Consider the following 21115-nt stretch of genomic DNA (forward strand, 5'->3'; position numbering starts at 1 on the left):
GCATTGCCCCCAACCGTTAGGTTGGAGGGCAAGGTTAATACAACCTAGTTGGGCACACATAATTTCTTCAACACTTCGGTCCACCCATGAAGCGCCCTACTTGTTGTTCTTTGGGGGCCACTAGCACGACGGGGCCGGTCGGGCGGGTGTGGGGGCAACACATGGGAATGTATGGCGTCGAAACTGAATAAAACGCAATTGCACTGAATGGGCGTAATTAATCCTACTCTCCTAGTACAGTACCTTGGCGCTGCATTGGTCACAGATACGTGATGAGGTGTTAGTGTGAGGATCCAGGATCGGGTCCGGGCAGACACCAAACAACTCAGGACTGCAGGACTGCTACAGTCTGGCTGCGGCAACCAACTCCGTCGCACGAGTGCCCCGTTTCAAGACCGGCCCAACTGTTCACTCAGGAAATGAGAAAGCGAGACACGGATCCAGCAATCTAGATATTCGTCCCAGTGTGGTCGGAACGCGACACGCGTAAAGTGGCCTTCAAGCGTCCAGTGGCAAAGCGACCCTCTGGCGGCCGTGGCTAAAAAATCCGTCTTGCAGACTTAGTCAGTGCCTCTCAGCGAAGAATTTGAGTAGTTTTCTTCGTAACTGTTTTCCGGTATGAGAGTTTGTTGTGCTTTTTTCTAGAGGGATTTTTTCTTTTTTTTTTTCCACACCCTTCTCGGGGAGAGGCTTCTGCTTGCATTACTGACAATAGCTCGCCTGGTGATGCAGCGCAGCTTACACAAATGCGGAGACAATAAGGTCGGGAAAAAGTGCAGTCAGTAGGCTAGTAAAGAAAATACCTGGCCAGCACCAAACTTTGTCAGCGCGTCGGGGCGTTCCGTCAACGACATGTAGCCGCCTTGTGTATCCTCATCCATTCAATGTTACACGCTGATGAGATGCGCCGACACACCAGACCACGCTAGCCAAGACGCCAGCCCGCATGCGATGCATCGGAGAAAGCGACCGCAGGCTCCGGTAAATGTCCGTCCGACGTCGGGCCCGCGGGCAATCACGAAAGCGTTATTATGGGGCCGCAATCAGCCTTGACTCTCGACTCTTGATTCTCAACTCCAACCCGGCCTCGGTCCGCTTCCATGCCCCTTCACTTGGCCCTCATGCTCGACGTGGTCAACGGTGCTGCCATCCGCTCTCGATGCCACGGTGCCGCCCATCATGACCACCAACGAACAAACGCCGCTCCTCGGCCGTGACGGGAGCGGCAACGGCGTCGCCACCAAGTCCTGGCTGCGGCGCGTGCTGCATGTGGAGAATAGGATTCTGTTTGCCGGCTTCCTGATCACGCTGTCGTTCAGCTATACCCAAGTTCCGTAGGCGGCAATGGCGGACCAGTTGACCCCGAATCGCATCCCGGCTGACCATTGATCCTACGCAGGCTCTTCTACGTGTTCCACCTGATGGAATGCGACGTCTTCTACGACACCCACCCGCCGTACCAGGGACCCGGAGACAGATGTAGCCGGAATGAGATTGCCGCAGGGACGGCAACGCAGTTCAGCATCCTGGGCATGAGCACAACCTTTTGCGGTACGCCTGATGCCGCCCGTTTGACCTGCTTGCATATGCTAAGTGGACACTTGCAGGAACGTTCAACCTCTTCGTGACGGGATGGGTTTCCAAGAGGTTCGGCCCGAGACTCGCGCTCATGATGCAGACTTTTGTCCCGGCCATTCGCGTCCTGACGCAGATTCTCGGCGTCATCGCGGGCAAGAGCGCCGGCATGATGATTATTCAGGCCACGCAATTGATTACCATTCTTGGCGGGCCAGCAGGTTACATGTAAGGCGTGCGCGCGAGTTCTAAATAGCCACTGATGCTAACGCCCGCGTAGCCTCGTCGTGAATATAATGGCTGGCGAGCTCGTCGAGCCCATGAGAAGAACGGCAGTGTTCGGCATGCTCCAAGGGGCCATTATGCTTGGTCAAGGAATCGGATACTTGAGTGAGTCACCGTATATATCTGACTTTCATCGCTTCCGTGTGGCCTAATGCCGTTGTAGCGGGAGGCATGATTGGTGATACGATTGACATCCGCGCCCCCTTCGACGTCGCCTTCGTTTCGTTCCTTGTATCCTGCGCATATGCCTACTTCTGCCTGCCTTACATTGCACCAGAATCCATGTCGAGCGCGGTGAAACCCGGCGAAAAGGACACGGGTGGTTTCCTTGCGCCGCTCCGAATCCTGCTCCCCCAGCGGCTTCGCCATCCCAATGGCAAAATCACAAGGCATTTTGGCGTTATCTTTCTAAGCGCGGGAATATTCCTGGGCGTGGTGCGTTTCTCTGCACGTCCCTCCTTCAGAATTGCGCTGTTGACATGGTTCTAGCTTGCCACTGGATACGCACCGCTGCTCATTCAAATGTACGCCACGGCCGAATTCAGCTTCAATCAAGCCGACAATGGCTGGCTCATGTCCGAGTTTGCCATCATGAGGAGCATCTTCCTGCTCTTCATGTTCCCGCCCATCATCTCCTGGGGACGACGACGGATAACAAGACGGAGCGCCCGTGTCTCGCAACCAGCCGCCACGGAGGAGGACGGCAATGCAGAAGCGCCGTCGGTGCACATACCCATCGACCCTGGCGAGTTCGACGCAACTGTCGGGCAACAGGCTGACCAAGAGCCAGTGCAGTTGCCCATGGCCCAAGATGACCGCGAGGCTTCCAAGTTTGACCTCGTCTTCTTGCGATGGAGTCTTGTCGTGGACGGGGCGCTCACCACCGTCGCAGCATTTGCCACGCAGCGCTGGCACATATATCTAGGTCAGTCATTACGCCGCCTTTTGACCAGAGCTTTATTGTGCTAAAATAACCGCAGCCGCCTTCCTGCTCCCATTTGGGTCTGGATCTGCCCCGGCGGCCAAGGGCGTCATCACGGAGATGTGTACCGATGCGCAGAGAGCCGACGCACTCAACGCCGTCACCTTGGTGGAAAACGTGGCGAGATTAGCCACGCAGGGCCTATTCGGCTTTGTGTTTGCTGCTTTTGCCAAGATGGGTCGTGCGTATCTCACATTCTTCTGCAATGCGGTACGTTCATATATTCGTGGTCAGCCCCGATAAATTGCAGTATCCGTCTAACACTGGTTTTGCAGGCCATCGCCGTTATTGGCATGGGAGTATTGTTGTTCTCCAACTTTCCGGCTGTAGACTGCCAACTTGTTAGCAAGGATGATGTATTTGACGAAGTTCATGATGATGACGATGATGATGCCTAGGGCATAGACCGGGATGATGTATTCGGACAGCATATAAATGGCGTTTATGACATGTCGTACATTGCATCTATTGGATTTATTTCATTGGCTTTGTTTGAGACACGGAACTTGAAAATATTAGAAATGTTTACATTTATATAGAGAAAAGTTATCTATTGCCTCATCTGTAGAGATTATGCGGCGGTGCTCACCGGAACACTTCATTCACCCGCCGCGACAAGGCCCCTTTCTAATCTCCTTTGCCAAAATTTGGAGATCTGGACTGTGGGCTTTGGCGTCAAGATCACTCCCTGACTATCAATGGCCTCCAAATATGCCAGAGCACGGTCTCGCAATTCGGTAGTAACCGCTCCGCAGGCGGCAACATAGGTCGCCCAAGCGACTGACGTTGCAAAGTCTTGGTCTCTTGCCTTATGATCAATGCAGGGCTGTAATTCATCCAGACATCTTCTGACTTGTTCCTGGAGTACCATTGCATCGGTGTCGTATACTCTTCTATAGAAGTAGATTATGACTGCTTGGTGCATGGCCCCCGACAGCTTCGTATCTATGCTGTCCAGGCCTCCCTCAGATGACAGTGCGGGGAATTCGTGAGCTTCTGGCCGTGGAAATTCTGCCGTTATATTCCACGACCACATCTCATGCTCTAGTGTTTGTGAGTGCTTTTGCAGAAGGTCCGAAGGGGAAGTATCGAATGAAGCCAATTTCCGAAGCTTGTCTTTCTCATTAGCGCATGCCACGATTCGCGACAGGAGACACATGAGAGACTCCGGTATGCCATATATTGTCGAATACAGAGCATCTTCTGACTGCTTTGGCGTTTCCAGATGAATGTCCTTGTCGTTGTTTGCTGTTCCGTCTAGACGCAAATCGTTGCCTTGCGGATTGCCCACCATTTCAAATTTTGGCAGCACTGCCGGAGCTACGGCGTGGTGGTTAAGACCCGTAAATTCGCTGATGCAATCCGCGAAGCTGCATGTCCCTTCAGTCAAGATTCGTAAGTGAGTATACATATGTTGGAGGGTCCTCGCCTTGACCGAGTTCTGCTTATGCAGTCCACGATGACGAATTACGTATTCTGCCGCCAAAAGATATCCTTTGAATGCTTCTGGCTTGTCAAAGAGCTAAGAAACGTCAATATTTGCCAGAAACCATCCATTTTGAGTAACCTTACCGATACCATAGCCACACTCAAGATGGCCATTAGCAGTTCCTTGTATTTTGCACGGGCAACTCCAAGGATCTCGTCTTGCAACGCCTGAAAGACAAGTCTTTTGGCTTTATTTTGATATTTAAGACCCAATTCGCGCCATTTCTCGCCGCAGCGTTCAGTTGCGTGCAAATGATATGCGCTGTTTGCCGAGATGGCGTACAATACCGCAGATCGAGGATGTGACGCAGTATTCCACAGCTTGATCTCGCCATATGTTTCCAGGGCACAAGGCCAAAAGAGAAGTTGCCAAGGTGACTTCCTCCATTTGCGCAGATCCGCGGCGGGTTCGAGAACTCGTTCCTTGTAGTGACGAAGGAGCGGTTCCATTTGGGACAGAAGTCCATCAGGGTTGGAAATTTGGACCGATGAGAGCGCTGATGGTGAGGGTGGGATGCTCAATGTAGGCAACCAATAGTCCCATAGTTCTGAGGGAGAGCCTTTCATAAACGCATGCGGGCTAGTAGGCGGAAACAGTGACGCAAAATCAGTGTCATAGAAGTCAAGCGGTTCTTGAGAAGGAGACAGCGCAAGAAATGAACCTGCGGTAGAAGCACTGTCTATTGCCTCATTCAAAACACCCTGTACAGCCGTTTCATGTGAAAGCTCGCAATCCGTGACAGATGAGAATGGTCTAGTCACTGCAGCATGCCCTTGGCCAGGGCCATCGACGTCGGTTGGAACTGAGCCTGACGGGCTACCTTTGGTACCTGACCTTGACCATCTCTCATCTTTCGAAGAGCTTTGTTGGTCGACTGCAAAAACACTGAATGGACCTCTGATGAATGAAGAGCTCTTGTTTTCCAAGTTGCCGGGTTGCTGCCACTCGTCCACTTCGTCGATGGCTTTGGTCGTGCTTTGCTCTCCAAGGCTCTTGGCCAGTTTCGAAACTAAAGCCTGGCGGCGGGATTCTAATAGACAATTAGCAGAGGCATCGTCAGAAAGTATCTATCACAAACCAGAAAATAATGGATATCGATAGATGGCTCCCCGATGACTCTGCCTCCCTTCTGCGTACTCCCTGCCATCCGTCACCCACACCAGCTTTGGCCCGTAACCCTCACACTTCATCCCTAGTCTTTCACATGAGCCGCAAGTCGGGTGCTTTTCGTCGCATTTCGATCTTCGCTGACGACAAGTAATGCACCCTGTGAAAGTTCGCTTACGAGTGATGGCATTTGTCATCGTCAGCCGTGCAAAGAATTGCGCAACAAACAAGGTTTTGGAAGGTGAACATGGCCTGACAGGAGTTGCCGCAGCACAATGGCGAGATAGGAAGGTTTCCGCGCCTTGTGTGGAGCCCTGCTGCCTCAATGACCAATAGCAGCCCAGAGGTATGTATGGCATTATTAACCAGCATTCCCGTTTAGGTAGGAAACAGGACGTAGTGTTTGCCTGTGAAGACATATTAATAGGTCCGTGAACGCCGTCCTTTTCCGCCACCTTCATCAGTCTCATTTGGTTTCCTCCAGACCATATCTATCTAACACAATGGCCAAAGTCTTCCTGTACGTCACAAACGTCAAGCTAGGACAGCCACTGTCACTAACATGGGGTCCATCATAGCACGGGTGCCTCTGGGTACATTGGCGGACAAGTTTTACGTGAACTTTCCCGGAGCAAGACAAAATTCTCCATACGGGCTCTAGTAAGAGATCCAAAAAAGGCGTCGGCCATTAAAGAGGTCTTCCCGGATGTTCGAGCCGTAATTGGCGACCTTGACAACACCGAGCTGCTGATCAGGGAGACTGCCGATGCAGCCATTGTGCTACGTAAGGCGCCATCTGCCGGATAAGACATTGATCCTGACACTCTATAGATCTTGCTGCTACTGGGCATCTCAACAGTGTAAAAGCCATCCACCAAGGCCTTTCTAAGCGGGCAAACTCGCCAGGTACGAATACCACACCGTGGCAAACTACCTTCTACCAGCTAATCGCATCAGCAGCATATTGGATCCAAGTCTCAGGAGCTAGCGCCCTCGCTGCAGGAGAGCTTGCTTCCCCTTCATTCATTCCCGGGTCTGCCTCTGAGGCCGTCTTCAATGACTACCATGACGTGGCTGACGTCCAGTCCATCATACGGAAGCATCCTGCTCGAGCTGTAGACAACTACATCCTTGACAATGTGTCAACCGACACGAATATCAGGACGGCACTGGTGTTTCCCCCTATAATCTATGGGCTAGGCGAGGGCCCCTTGAATCAGCGCAGCATCCAGATTCCATCACTTGCCTCTGCAACCATTAAGCTTGGGCACGGAATCAGGGTTGGTTCCGGCGAAAATCGTTGGGGCAATGTTCATATCAGAGATGTGGGACGAATCTTTTCCACTCTTGCAGAGGCAGCTGCCAACGGTCGCAATGACGAAGGTTTGTGGGGTCAGAATGCTCTCTATCTCGCCGGAGTCGGTGAAGTAGTAAGTGGAAAAAGACCAGCATAAGCCCAGTCATCGGTACATGTTAAGCTGATGGGAGTAGAATTTTGCCGAGATCTCGGCCAGAGTTGCCGCTGCGGCTAAACATCAAGGACTGATCGCTTCTGACAAGGTTGAAGAGTTGAGGCAAGACCAGTACGATACTGTCCTCCCTCATGGCAAGGTTCTATTTGGCACCAATGCACGAGGTCAGGCTACAAGAGCCAGAAGGTTGTTAGGTTGGGTGCCGAGGGAGAAACCTTTGGAGAATGATGTTGAACGAACCATTTCAGAGGAGAACAGGCGTGGTAATTACTAAACTAACGATGCTTGATATGCGGCTTGCTAACAGAGAAAGAAACGGTTATTCATGCGAAGCTTTAGATAGCCGACTACAACAAAATGTCAACGTTTAAACCGTATATCTTGCTTAGACGGGATTTTCAGGCCCAGTCCGAGTATGAATCATTACTCAACATTTCTACACTGAAAATCTACAACTGGTTTAATATATTATGATATATTATGTTACATGCTCGCTTACCACTTTCCGGCAAACCGCAGGAATACGCGGATTACACTCTTTAAGTGCTTCTTGTTCTTTTTGTCTATAAAAAAGTGCCAGTTTTGGTAGCTACCAAAAATGTAATAATAGATAATACCCCCGGATATTAAGGTTGAGGGTCTTCTGTCCACTCTGTTATACAATAATAGTAGTACTCTGGCCACTACCAAAAGATGGGCTGCATTCGTCCCAATGCATTCTTAAACATTTCGAGCCAAGCCAATTCCAATGATCTCAAAACCATCAATGAATATCGTAGACCAGCAAACAGCCCTTTTATACGCTGCCTGAGCCTACGCTAACGATCGAGGTGACCCCCACATCATAGTTTCCTACAGGCTAAGAGAAAGAAAACATTCGCTTGCTTTGACTGCCCGTATACAATAAAGCCTTTCGTATGCACCAGCCCAATCCATAGACCCAACATGCACCGTGATTCAGTGACTAGTTGCCACTCAACAGGACCATTCTCAACTCCAAAAATCAGTCGTCAAGCCGTAGGGGAAACGTGGCCAACACGGCTGATGTCGACTATTTTCGTGGCCCCAAACATGCCGCTCTGTCAAAGCGACTCACGGCGTTTTTTCACAAAACTACTCTCGTTCTGGGAGAAATAGCCCAATGACAAACTTACAAGCTCCATCTTCAACCAGCAGTATACACCATGTGCGAATACAACAGAGTCTCTGTGCCCACAGACTCTATGCTCTCACGCATCGTCCCCCGAATCTTTAGCCTGAAGCCGCATCGTAATCTCCTCCGTTTCAATCGCCAAGGACGTTTCCCTCGGCCGCCATATATCCCAGTCGGTCGAAGTCGCCACGTTCTCGGTCCTAGGCACATTTACAACCCTCCTCTCCGTAAAACCACCACTTGACGAAGTGCACCGCGGCACGGTTTGTTCATCCCGCAGTCGAATATTTCTAGTGTAATTTTCGTGCGATGCCAGCATCAAGACGGGGGGCCGGGAACATTCCAAGCCACGGCAATGTGCTATTCTTTTTGACGAATCGGCGCGTCTCGGCAAGGAGACCTGGGGATCAGCGAGAGCGAGAGATGGTCTGCTGCTCCGCGCCGATGCGGGTAGTGAGCATCGGCGCTCGTCACGGCGTCTTGGGAAGCTGTCTGATCTGCTCGTGATCAAATTGTGCTCTTGGTCTTTGAGGTGGCATCGTTCGGAGCAGTAGTCGGATCCGTACGCCTGGTTGTCGCAGCCGAGACAGAAGGACGCGGCCCAGCTTGAAGTCACGGAGCCAGTAGCCATGAGTGCAGCCTCGAGGTTCAGGTAAAACATGTACATGTATACGATAGTCAAAGAGGGCTTTGGGGAGAAGTAGACGAACAAAATATCGTGGTGCTGGCGACTGAAAGCTTGCCCCTTGAAAACTGACAAGCCAGGGGAATAAAAGCAAATGGCGGGAATAAAGCTCAGCTTTGGAGTCAAAAGACATAAGTGCGACTATAGTCCAGTAACAAGGGCCTGGTCTATCACATGGCCTTGCTACGAGGGTTCCATGGGTGCTGACGATTGCACCAGACGTTTGTAAGAGAGGAGGCTATGTAGTAGGCTGCTGCGGAACCACGATCGCCGGTGCATATGCAGTTTCTTGATTGCGCAGGTATTTCTGTGGCATGTAACACCGAGGCATGCAGCACGTCGAATAATGCCATGCAGCTAGACCTTTGCGGGTTGCCGTATGTGTCTTGCCGATATTTGCTTTCGCATGTGCACCTTGGCGCGGCCCGTCGATAATCGATATACAAGACGCTGACTCGCATCCTGTCCACATACAAGAAGCCACGTTCATAAGGGTACTAGATTGTCAAAGACGAAAGACAGCCAGGTGCATATTTGTAATGATTCGCGTCTGCAGAGCTCCGGCCACTCTTGCATGAAAGCTGAAGGATAAATCGAACATAGGTGGCAACTAAACTCCGAGGACAGACATAGATTAAATCAGCTCATCCTTGGCGCACCATGACATCATGTAGGACTAGGTGTGTGCTGCAAAAGATGGAGAGGCAAATGAGACAGCACCGTCTATATTGAACCCTTGTTATCAAAGGGGCGCTTCAACCCAGGAGCTGCCTTGGAGGGTGGCATCGGATAGCCGAGCCGCCCTGCGGTGCAGACGCTTCCATACTATCGACTTGGGCATATAGTCGGAGAAGCGAAACCCCAAGGGCAAAGGGATCGGGCGACTTCCCGTAGAGTCGCATTTTCCCCAACCTCGGGGGCTGCGCCTGACACGCACGTTGTGATCAATGGTAGCAGCAGCACAAAGGGGCGGCCCGATTCCGATACACATCTGGGCCCGAGCAAGGGTTCGATTTGTATATTCACTAGTAACCTGGTCCAGAAACTCATCCTCACAGCGGCGTCGAGCCAGTCCTCGACACGACACTCCCCAGCGGGTGGTGCAAGAAGGCTGCTGTAGCAGAGTCATGTAACGGAGTGGCGATGAGTAGACTGGGGAGCCAGTATCGCCAGGACACATTGCATTCGACGCCGTACACTGACATGTACCCCGTGGTTTCACCATACAGTCGACAGAGAGAAGAAACGCGTGCATCGCGGAGCAACGCACGACAGTCGGGCAAGCTCGCCCGCGGACGCGCAATACCCCCCCCCCCCCCAGACATGGCGACCTTCAGACCTGCAAGTTCCCACAGGTCGGCATACTTTGCGGGAATAACGACGAGAATTGCTGCCCGACTGTACACCAAGGGCATCATGGTGTCGCCTGGGCCGTTGCACCGACTACCATACACTCGCTGGTGGCACGGCCTGACATGATGGCAACTGCATTGATGCCTGCGTCGCCGGCCCAGGGCCCAATGATTTGTATCCGACTGTGAAAGACGTCGTACTGGATGGTACGCTCCGGCAGTTCCTCGCAACGTCTGCGTGCCATCGCGGCGGGCACAAGCAAGCGTGGCCATCAAGGCGCCTCCGGGGCTCGGGAGCTATCCTGCAACGCTCGCATGTAACAGATGGCGATGGTCGACATGAAAGATTCTGCTTGCAACGCACGCCGTTGGCGCCATGTCGAATACCTTTGACGCTGTAACAAGGAACAACTTACGTGCCGCCCCTGAGGCTAGCCAGGCTGATCCAACGGGAATAAAGCAAAATGAAAGTTTCTTCATCCCGGCAAGGGTACACTCGCAAAACTCTCACAGCTACTTGTGATTCACCATCAGGGTATTCAGCCTGTTCGACGTTGGTACATGTTTCGCGCGACGGCTTGGATGCCGGGGTCTGAGATGGAATGTGGGAAAAGGAGCACTGAGACGACCAATTGTTGCTCATGTATGATTGATAGCGACGCCGACATTAAATTAGGACTCTGGCTAGTAAACTGTATAATGCTGCGGTAGACGCCGCCCTTGACAAGAGTAGAGGTGGCTGAAATGGATTGCCGCGATGCCCAGCCGTCTTCACTTATACGTTGTCATCCAAGCTGAACAGCACACCGAATGAGCATGGCAGAGAAATGTCCCGCACGTCCAAATATGAAACTTCACAGAACACGCAAGTAGGAATCGTGCATGGCATCTAATGCTCATCTCGTATACACTCTTCGCGGCTCTAGAGGCACCATGCGTCTCCCCCTCTCACCCAACAAACCAAATAGCCAACGCCGCATGTCTGTTGGCAGCAAATGATGACGTTCTATACCGTCGATAGCAGTATAATTTCAAACTGCCGACAATCTTCGGCGCCCGTACATTCGCGGCGCTGCCACTGAAATCCGTCGCCTTGGAACCAACTACGCCACCGCGCGGCTTGCCCAGAGGGGGAAACACTGCCCTTCTCGACGTCGGGATACTCGGACCCCAGCTGAACGGAAGCGGTCTCGCCAGCCTGAGCTGAACAAGACGATCCCAGTAGAGCAATTCACTTGACCGGCCGAAGACCAAGGCGCCGTTCCACATTCGCACACCAAAAGTCTGCTTCATATCACCCGCCGCTGCCAATCTCAGACGTCTCCGAGGGCGTCACGGGCGGCGTCTCAAGCAAGTCCATCTCCACGGCCGGCCGGACAGGCTGCGGCCGCTTCTTCGGGTCCAGCCACAGCAGCAGCTTCTGCAGCAGCACATTCCTGCCCACCGGCTTGGGGACGTAGTCGTCCATCCCGCACCGGATACACTTCTCCCTATACCCGTGGAGGGCGTTGGCCGTCATGGCCACAATGGGCACGCTGCTGCCGAGCCGCCTGATGCTCGCGGTGGCCTCGAACCCGTCCATGACGGGCATGCTAACGTCCATGAGCACCATGGCAAACTCGCCCTGTGCCTGGTTCACCATGGCCGCCGCCTGGGCGCCGTCGGAGGCGACGGCAATGTTGCTGAGCCCAAAGGAGTGCAGCGTGCCCACCAGCACCTTTTGGTTGATGATGTTGTCCTCCACCACCAGGATGCGCATCGTGCTCCCTGCTTTTTTCCACCTCGCCAGCGCGGCGGCCGCATCGTCGCTGCCCAGCGCCGCCTCCCCCGTGGACAAGTGCGACGACGGCGTCTTGTCCGCGTCGTCGGGCTGCTCCCCCGTCGTCGTTGTCGTCTTGTCGAGCCGCACCGCGAACCAGAATACGCTGCCTTGGCGTAACGGGTTCGGTCGGTATCCCAGGTCGCCGCCCATCAGGACGGCCAGCGACTTGGCTATGGATAGGCCGAGACCCGTCCCCTGGAAGCGCTTGTTGATGGAGCCCTCGGACTGCATAAACGGCTGGAACAGGTCCTTGATGGCGCTGTTCTTGACGCCGATCCCCGTGTCCGTGACCTCGGTGAGGATCGAGTACGCCGTCTCGGTCTCCTCCCTCACGGAGCACGAGACGGATATACACCCCGCGTCTGTGAACTTGGCCGCGTTGTCGATGATGTTCTGCACGATTTGCCGGAACCGCAGCTGATCTCCGCGCGCCAGCCTCGGCAAGTCGGGCGCCAGTCGCAGCTTCATGTCCACGCCGGGCATCAGCGTCGTCTGGGCCGTCCTCACCACCGACGCGACCAGGCCCCCGACGCCAAACACCTCGGGCGTGATGGAAAAGGTGCCCGACGCCAGCTTCGAGTAGTCGAGGATGCTGTTGATGACGCCGAGCAGCACCTGGCCCGACTCGGCAATCATGTTGGCCGTCTCGCGCTGGTCCTCGGACAGGGTCGTGTCGAGGAGCAGCGCGCACGCCGAGAGCAGGCCGTGCATGGGCGTGCGTATCTCGTGGCTCACGTTGGCGAGGAAGTCGTTCTTGAGCCGCGAGCTCTCCTCGTAGGCGGCAATCAGCCGCAGCTCGTTCTCCCTGCGCTCCGTCAGGTCCCGCGTCACCTTGCCGAAGCCAATGTGCACGCCGTGGCGGTAGACGGCCGTGATGACCACGTTGGCCCAGAACTTGCTGCCGTCCTGGCGGTACCGCCAGCCTTCGTCTTCCACCCGTCCCTGGCGCAGGCACGTCATCAGCTCGTGCTCGGGCTTGCCGGCGCGCAGGTCCTCGTCGCCGTAGAAGCTGGAAAAGTGCCGCCCGATGATGTCCTCCCTCTTGTAGCCCTTGAGCAGCTCGGCCCCCGTGTTCCACGTCGCCACGTAGCCGCGCGTGTCGAGGAGGAAAATGGCGTAGTCCTTGACGGCGTGCACGAGGAGCCGGAACATTTCGTCATTCAGCCGGTCCGTCGCGGATCCGTCGTGGCTGGCATCTTTGCTGAACAGGGTCTCCTCTTGGTCAAACTCCATGACCAGCAACTGCAGCTCCTCATTCTTGAATAGGGGGATGATGCGTGCTGACCAGGATGTTTCGCCCTCTTTGTATGCGTTTGGGCACAACCTCAGGGCCCGGCTGGCGATGGCATTCTCGATGGCGCTGGCAAGAGGTATGCGGTCGAACCTCTCCAGTACCGAGCCCCCATATAGAACATCGAAAATGTCCCTGCCGATGAGGTCCTTGGTACTGCGGTTCCAACTGGTTTCGATGCTCCGAGAGGCACTTTTAACGCGGTAGCACCGAGACACAACAAGAGTCGGGACGGGAGTCGCATCCCAGAAGGAGTCGATGCCCAACGCTGCACAGTCAGCTTGCTCCGAGCCGGCTTCGGCAGAGAGCCGCGTTTCCTGCATGGCGAATAGGTTGTAAAAGTCGATTGATCAAGTCAAATAAACATTGTGCAGGGAAAGCTAGCATCATTTCCCAACGTGGAGTTGTAGGAAGCAAGTATCGTGAGTTTTGTGGGCATGAAATGGGGGGTTCCCGCCATGCGTCAATGGCTGGCGCCACCACAAAACCCCGTGTGACGTGTCGGGGACGTGTCGGTGGCGGAGATTCTGGTCCGGGACAACTTGGCCATGGCTCGTTGTGAGACACTGAGGAGTGATGTGGTCTATCAGATAACCAGCTGGGTTTCCATATCAGGAAGATGTGGATGGGATGCATATGCATCTTGGGAGTTGGGAGTCGGGACCAGCACTTGGGGCGAATACCGATCCCAGCTGGGCTGTGACTTAAAAGTGTCAATCGCAACCGCATCATCCCGCTTCCAGGCAAGCCCCCTTGTAGTTTTGCATCGAAAAGCACATGCACTCTGGTATCCTCGTGTAAACTTCCATGTTGTCTTGATGCGTCTTTGGGTCAAAGTTTACCAGTCCTTTGGCCACTCTTGTCATGTTATTTGCTTCCAACCCTGCTATCCGTCTTGTCTGCCTCTTTGGATCCAACTGCCCATCAGCGAGTAGTTTGACGCCAAATTTGTTCGCCCATCAGCAGCTGATCCCTATGCCTCTCTGCCAGCGATGCTCCGTCTTGCCGTGTAGCGTGGCGAGTTGTTTCCTTGTTTTTCGTGGCATCCCACAGCGTCTGCTGCACCACGCGATCCGGCATCACGAGCATCAAATTCCAATGTGGCCGTGCCACAGGCGGCACTCCCTTTTCATAAAGGCGTGGTGTGATGATGTGCTAATTTCCCATACGTCGTGCCCCAGAGGTACAAGTGTCATACGACATGCGTTGGCGAATAGCAGCGTCTACAGTTCAAAATTACGCAGTTCACATCGAAAACCACCCAGCATGCTCAAGACTACACATCTCCGGCTCTCGACTGCCGTCACGGCTCACGAGTGATCAAAATCATACCGTTCTGGATGGCCAAGTGCAAGCCTCGGCTGTGATTGGCAAGCACCAACCACCGTCAAAGATTAATTCGAGCTTTTCAACGAATCAAGCAGGCACTTCTCAGCAACGGCTTTCGTAATTTCGTCTTGTTTATTGGGCAAACTTTTATTTGGCTTGGAGATGTGGTTCTGGTCGACGATATGGCTCTGACCCGTCATCCCGACGGGTCATGATAATCTGGACTTGACAACGTGATTCATATGGCGTAGAGTGTCTTCCAGAAATAAGGCATCTTGGCTATCTTGTATTCTTGACGTCCCCCAAGCTCTGGCGGGTTTGATGCCATACTATCCGGCTGCTATCAACGCCACAGGCCTCTTTCAATGGAAGAAGGCTGCTATTCATCGGTATCGCCGAAATGCCCTGAAATGAAGCCACCAAAAGCCTCTAAAAGCCTCGCGCCCCGACCCTACTGAAGCCGGATCTTCAATAGCTAAATCCCTTAAATTGCTGACTTTCTAGGTAACCTACTAGATAACCTGCGATATCTATAAGAAGGGCCTGTCATCCCTAGCTAGAAAGTCTCAATACAAGGACTTCGTCACTGTTCAATTTAATCCCTAGCTTTTCAACGTGATATACAATGTCTTGGATAAATATATATTGCCAAAGCCCACAGCCGGCCAGTCACAGCTGTCGCAACGACCTCTCGCGGCTTCGAAAACGGCAGCCGCCGAGCATTCGTATCCCGCTCCGCTGCGTCTTCTCCGTCGCCGAGCATCGCCGCCGGAATCCAAGTATTCGAGGACAGATCGTTTGCATGTCCAGTCTGCAATGTCCCATCTTTGACGTGGCCCCATTCGGTCCTGGACGCGCCAAGTCTCCAAACAACGTCCCCGATCCAGGCCAGTTTTTTAACAAGGGTCAGCGGAACCGCCGAGCGGAACGACAGCCGCGTGACAAGTTCAACAGCGCCGTGGATATTCTCGACAACCCCCAGGGTACCAATTTGCCTGTCTGGTTCGTATTCAACGCAAGCAGGAGCGAAGCCTCTCTTGGATCACATACCCGTTGGGCCGGTGGCCTACCTCCAGTTACAAGCCCTGTCCCATCATGAGCTGAGGGAGTCCAGATAGATGCAAATTGTTGATGAGGCTGAAATCCTGTTTCTACAGCCTGAGATATTGTAACAGTAGGTGCAGCCATTGTTGCAAGTTTGATTTCTTCTTCTTCGTTCAAGCACCTAGAGGCGTGTCAACGTCAACCCAATTCACTCTATGCACGACAGGTTTTTCTCTCCATAGGGTGTATATGTAAACGTACGCCCCGTTGATCACGACCAGACAGTCATGGAAGGGATAGACGTACGATGCGCGTAGGCTAGCTCGATAGCGCGTAGTCCCTTCAAAGACACAGGGCCTGCCGGTATTGCGGCACCCTCTACAAGGCCGCTGACCAGTGCATTTGATCTTGCGCCTTTTGCATTCCTCATATGCGATGGGCGTGTATGAATTTCGTCTCTTGCGGTGGATGGGGAGAGTCGTCGAATGCAACGGCTGGGGTGCCTCGGCATCGGCCATGAATGCGAGATGGCCGCCCGAAGCTTCATCGAGGTCAACAGATAACTGTCATAAGTAACTCGGTGAGAAAAGGTGCTTCCAGTAAATGGAATGAGGAAAAAAAGACAAGGACGACGTTGGGTGACAGGTCTATGGCAAGGCTTGGCTTCAATTTGGCAATGATTTCGGAAAGACGTCAAAGCACCAGACCCCACCAATGCCCGGCATGGCGCATAAAAACGGCAAGGTATTCAAACACGGCGGCGATGACCCAATTCTCCAGTCGCACATTACGGTGAACATTGAAGGCTCCCGCGTGCGGATTTGCCGGCAAGGCGGAAGCATACATGTGAAGCATACATATGTATGTAGGGTTGGTGCGGGCCTCCGCAAAGCCCGCGAACCCATGTACCCTGTCATCTGTCATGAGGACGGATTGGCACTAGACACGAGGTGAACGTGAGCAGAGCGCCTTGAAACGTCTTTCAGCCTCTGCAGACTTGAAGTGTATAAATAACCCACAAACTTTGTTCCCATAACTACATGTTCGTGCCATGGACAAGCCTGTTTCTGTCATAGGTCACGTTACTAAGCGTGTCGTGGCTCCGGCAGAGGATTATACCCCAGCTTTGAGACAAGATCTCGGCAGTCTCCAACAGTAAAGACCGGAGCTGGTGCGAAACTCATACTGCGGGCTGGTCGGTTCGGCCGCTCCGTCTAGGCGGCACACAGGACGATGGCGTCAACATTGAAACTTGGGGCGCAGTAAAACCTGTGACCAAGCAAGTCGCAACCCAAGTCTGCTGGGTGAGGCCTCCATAGTAAATCAATAAAACGTGCGTTGCCTTCTCCGTCAGCGGCTTATACGGAGTACTGCAGTAGATGAAAAGTAGTCCTTCCTCTCATGATACCTATCCGAGAATAACAGGGCGCAAAACCCATATTTGACAGGTCGTCCTCGCGAGGCAGTGAAGGCTCCAATGCTGACTGGATTCTGGTCTTTTCCATTGTTGGAACCTGGGCTGCGTTAAGGAGGTGGCCAAAAAAGAAAAAAAGAAAAAGAAAGGAAAAAGGAAACAAGAAAGAGACAAAAAGAAAAGCAGCAAACGCTCCACACTAGACATGACGTAAGCGGCCTGCATGTCTGGCCTCTGTTTAAAGACATCAATTGGCATTGACAGCTGGAGCGCACCAGTCCACTGTTCAACGGCGACTCGACCAGCAAGACAGCCACGGTTCGCCCAGACCAAGTGGAGTTGCCGGCGTCATGCACGCAAGGCGTTCGGCACCAACGCCATGCCGACATGGATCAAATGGCTCCAAGCCCTCAAGTGCTCCAATACCAGTCCTCTTATTACGCTCGCTGGCGGAGAATTCATCCACTGACGGCTCGCACAGCGGCAGCCTTCCCCGCGTTTTGCCCCCAAAACAGGCAAAGATCATGGCAGCCCATTGTTGATGTGCCTTGTCTAACCGGAATCCCCGTTCCGATTTTCCATTATAACGGCCGAGCTCCCGTGGTAACCGGCTCACTCGTCGGCGACGGCTACAGCAGCGCGTGCTGATGGCGTGTGGTGACACGGCTTTCTGAGCGTCTACATTGCCCACAAGAAGCGTCTTAAAGGCGCCACGGAAGACGACGAGCATCTTCGGGCTCTAGTCCAATTTTCTCCAGATCTTTTCTCCTTCTTCTTCTCTTCTCATTACCAATGCCCATCTGTTGATTCGCGAAATCGCTGGGCTCAGAATCGCAAACCCCGGGAAACCATGTCGTACCCCGTCATTGCGCTTGGCGTCGTCGCCGCCATCTACCTCCTGGTCCGATACCTCAATGCTACCGACATTCCGAAAATCAAGGGCCTGCCCGAGATTCCAGGCGTCCCCATCTTCGGCAATCTAATCGAGCTGGGCACCGACCACGCGCGGGTTGCGCAGCGATGGGCGCGCAAGTACGGGCCCGTCTTTCAGACCCGGCTGGGCAATCGTGTAAGTTCCAGACACTGAAAAGCCAGACCAAAAATCCACTGCTCCAGTCTCCTGCTGTTCTTTTCTCATTCATAGGCTGTCTTCTTCCTTTTATTCTATTTCATCTTAATCCCCTCGGGAGATGAAAAAAAAAAATCATGTCAAGTAGATCGCCAGGCTAACTCGAGTCCCCCTCTCGCGGGACACAATACAGCGCATCATCTTTGTCAATTCCTACGAAACCGTCAAGTACTTCTGGATCACTCACCAGTCGTCTCTCATTTCCCGGCCCATGTTCCACACCTTCCACTCGGTCGTCTCGTCCTCGCAGGGATTCACCATCGGCACCTCGCCCTGGGACGAGTCGTGCAAGCGCCGCAGAAAGGCGGCCGCAACGGCTCTCAACCGCCCAGCTACGCAGTCGTACATGCCCATTCTCGATCTCGAATCCACCGTGAGCATCAAGGAACTGCTCGAGGACTGCAAAGGCGGCACCCGGCCCGTCGACCCCATCAACTACGTCGCCAGGTTCGCGCTCAACACGTCGCTGACGCTCAACTACGGATACCGCATCGACGGGTCTGTTGACAGCGAGCTTCTCCACGAGGTCACCCACGTGGAGCGCGAGATTTCCAATTTCAGGTCAACGAGCAATAATTGGCAGGATTATGTTCCCCTGCTGCGGTTGTGGGGTGCTCAGAACTCGTCGGCGCAGGAATATCGACTCCGGCGCGACAAGTATCTGTCCAATATGCTGGACCATCTCAAGGCGGAAATTGCAAAGGGCACGGATAAACCTTGCATTACGGGAAACATTTTGAAGGACCCCGAGGCAAAACTGAACCTTGGTATGTTCCCAGGCGACCCCAGATACACTACATGTCTCGAGATTTCATGTTTCTCGGTGAGATCGGGCATGCTAACAGGTTGGGCGCTCTGCAGCCGAAGTCAAGTCGATTTGTTTGACCATGGTCTCTGCTGGTCTTGATACCGTGCCGGGCAATCTCATCATGGGCATGGCATTCCTCTCCACCAAGGAAGGGCAGGCGGTACAGGCCAAGGCTCTCCAGGCAATCGAAGCCGTATATCCAGAGGGCGATGCTTGGGAAAAGTGCCTGGTGGAAGAAAAAGTGCCCTACATCACTGCGCTCGTCAAGGAAGTCCTCCGATACTGGACCGTGATTCCGATTTGTCTTCCTCGCACCAGTATTCGAGATATCCCTTATAAGGATACTGTGATTCCTGCAGGAACAACTTTTTTCATGGTTAGTATTATCCCGACGTACTCTTTGTTTTCCTTTTCTTCTTCTGTCTCTCTCTTTTTTTTATTTTATTTTATTTTTTTTTTTTTAAAGACTGTCTCGTCTATAATGCAAGCTAATACCATGTTCCTGGGGGCAGAACGCCTACGCCGCCGACTACGACGAAGAGCGATTCAAGATGCCCGAGAAATTTATCCCCGAGCGGTTCTTGGAAGACACAGAAGTCGGCACACCGCATTATGCGTACGGAGCAGGGTCTCGCATGTGCGCAGGCTCGCACCTTGCGAATCGCGAGCTGTACACGGCGTACATTCGCCTCATCACGGCATTCGAGATGTTCCCGTCGGAGAATCCCGAGGACGCGCCCTGCATGGACTGCATCGAGTGCAACGCCACGCCCACGTCGTTGACGTTGGATCCGAAACCGTTCAAGATTGGCATTAAGCCGCGCTCAGAGGCCAGGCTGAGGCAGTGGATTGCGGAAGCAGAGGAACGAACAGCGCACTTGAGGTAGACACCAGGCACGATTACGTCGGTAGATGATGAATTGTATTTGAAACATGACATGATGATCAATTTGTCGACTGGGGCGACAGTCGTCGTCGTTTGTGAAACGTGACTGAAAGCCACGACAAAGGACGGTCCCACGGCGTTCAAGATGGTCGCATCACCACAATTGGGTGCCTGTGCAATTGGGTCATTAGCAAATGTGCCTCGTCCTACGGAGTAAATGACAGCCAACCCTTGTACTTCTCGAGGATAGGATCCTTGAGATGAAATTGCCCATCTGGCTGGCTGCCTTGCTGTCGGTGGCTGTGCCGGCCAGCCACTTGAGTACATACAGCGCCGATGTAGTACCTGGGCACTTTGGAGCCTTGATCCATGCCCAGGTACGATCGGATCCCGGTGGTTCTTCCGCCCGCGTCATCAGTGCGAAACGGGCGGCACATTGTAAAGCCAGACTTGTCTAATAACGGCGCGAAGCTGCTGGTATTAGTATCATGTCCGGAAATTCATCTGGAGACAGAGCAGTGACCTGCCCAGCTGGAAACGTTTGGTGGAACTACTGGGGTTCTTGGCCAGTAAGGCATCCGGTCTGGTTTGTTCGGTGGTATTGGCCTGATGGGGAAGTTGCGGGGGTCCCGGTTCGACCCTCTCAATGTGTTCGGGTTGGTGGCCGTTGTTGAGAGCGTCTTGGGTGTGCAGAGCGACGATGATAACAAGTCTGGTACGATGCTGTCGCATTGCAGACTGCAGAGCCATTGATGGCCATGGCCAGTTTGCAGCGAGGCTGGCGAAAACATGGACTGAGGAATGGCCCTGGCATGGGGTGTCCATGTTCAACAGCGGACATGGACGGCCAGGGATCCAGTCTGCAGGCTTGGCCGACTTGAGCAGGACCAGACAGCTGCAGACTAGGTAGGACTGGACAGCTGGTCGCCAGCTGGTCAGGTGGCGTCACCTTTCCGACATGGAACGGCAGGCCCAGCGCCTGGACATGAAATGACCGAGACAACTGCAATGCTGGGAAGACGTATTCACACTCCGTACATTCGCCAATGAAACACACACAATACAACCACAACACAAATCCAAATACCTGGTGTTTGATGAGCCCAATGACGGCATACGCACATGGTGGTGCTTTGCCACCAGTCCAGTCCAGACCAGCCAAGCCAGGGACCCATGCACAGCGAGGCCCATGACAATAACACGAGTACCAGCAGTCGACACCCCTGCCCATCTCATCATACGGGATATTGAACATTGAATGGAGGAATATTGTCGTATCGTCTGCAAAAGGA

The 21115-nt window shown here is 53.4% G+C and overlaps 5 protein-coding genes across 5 annotated transcripts; 3 read left to right on the forward strand and 2 right to left on the reverse strand.

Annotated features, from left to right (window-relative positions):
- Positions 1-1179: 1179 nt before the first annotated feature.
- On the forward strand, positions 1180-3240 carry G6M90_00g083740 (uncharacterized protein; the record flags this gene model as incomplete). Its single annotated transcript, XM_014688105.1, has 8 exons — positions 1180-1334; positions 1400-1551; positions 1608-1803; positions 1856-1965; positions 2024-2295; positions 2350-2785; positions 2841-3052; positions 3118-3240. The coding sequence occupies 8 exons, from the start codon at positions 1180-1182 to the stop codon at positions 3238-3240; spliced, it is 1656 nt and encodes a 551-aa protein (XP_014543591.1).
- Positions 3241-3440: 200 nt separating this feature from the next.
- Positions 3441-5521, reverse strand: G6M90_00g083750 (uncharacterized protein; the record flags this gene model as incomplete). The annotated part of the gene is made up of 3 exons (XM_014688106.1): positions 3441-4364; positions 4415-5361; positions 5410-5521. The coding sequence occupies 3 exons, from the start codon at positions 5519-5521 to the stop codon at positions 3441-3443; spliced, it is 1983 nt and encodes a 660-aa protein (XP_014543592.1).
- A 420-nt stretch (positions 5522-5941) lies between these two features.
- Positions 5942-7184, forward strand: G6M90_00g083760 (uncharacterized protein; the record flags this gene model as incomplete). Its single annotated transcript, XM_066131235.1, has 5 exons — positions 5942-5958; positions 6017-6222; positions 6270-6344; positions 6399-6868; positions 6930-7184. The coding sequence occupies 5 exons, from the start codon at positions 5942-5944 to the stop codon at positions 7182-7184; spliced, it is 1023 nt and encodes a 340-aa protein (XP_065987447.1).
- Positions 7185-11394: 4210 nt separating this feature from the next.
- On the reverse strand, positions 11395-13536 carry tcsA_1 (Two-component system protein A; the record flags this gene model as incomplete). Its single annotated transcript, XM_014688108.1, has 1 exon — positions 11395-13536. One exon carries the CDS (start codon positions 13534-13536, stop codon positions 11395-11397), a length of 2142 nt encoding a protein of 713 aa, XP_014543594.1.
- A 4314-nt stretch (positions 13537-17850) lies between these two features.
- Positions 17851-19824, forward strand: phacA_1 (Phenylacetate 2-hydroxylase; the record flags this gene model as incomplete). The annotated part of the gene is made up of 4 exons (XM_014688109.1): positions 17851-18069; positions 18263-18896; positions 18991-19313; positions 19450-19824. 4 exons carry the CDS (start codon positions 17851-17853, stop codon positions 19822-19824), a joined length of 1551 nt encoding a protein of 516 aa, XP_014543595.1.
- Between the last annotated feature and the right edge of the window lie 1291 nt (positions 19825-21115).

The sequence above is a fragment of the Metarhizium brunneum genome, chromosome 5, assembly GCF_013426205.1.
Source record: "Metarhizium brunneum chromosome 5, complete sequence".
In the NCBI taxonomy this organism is placed as follows: Eukaryota; Fungi; Ascomycota; class Sordariomycetes; order Hypocreales; family Clavicipitaceae; genus Metarhizium; species Metarhizium brunneum.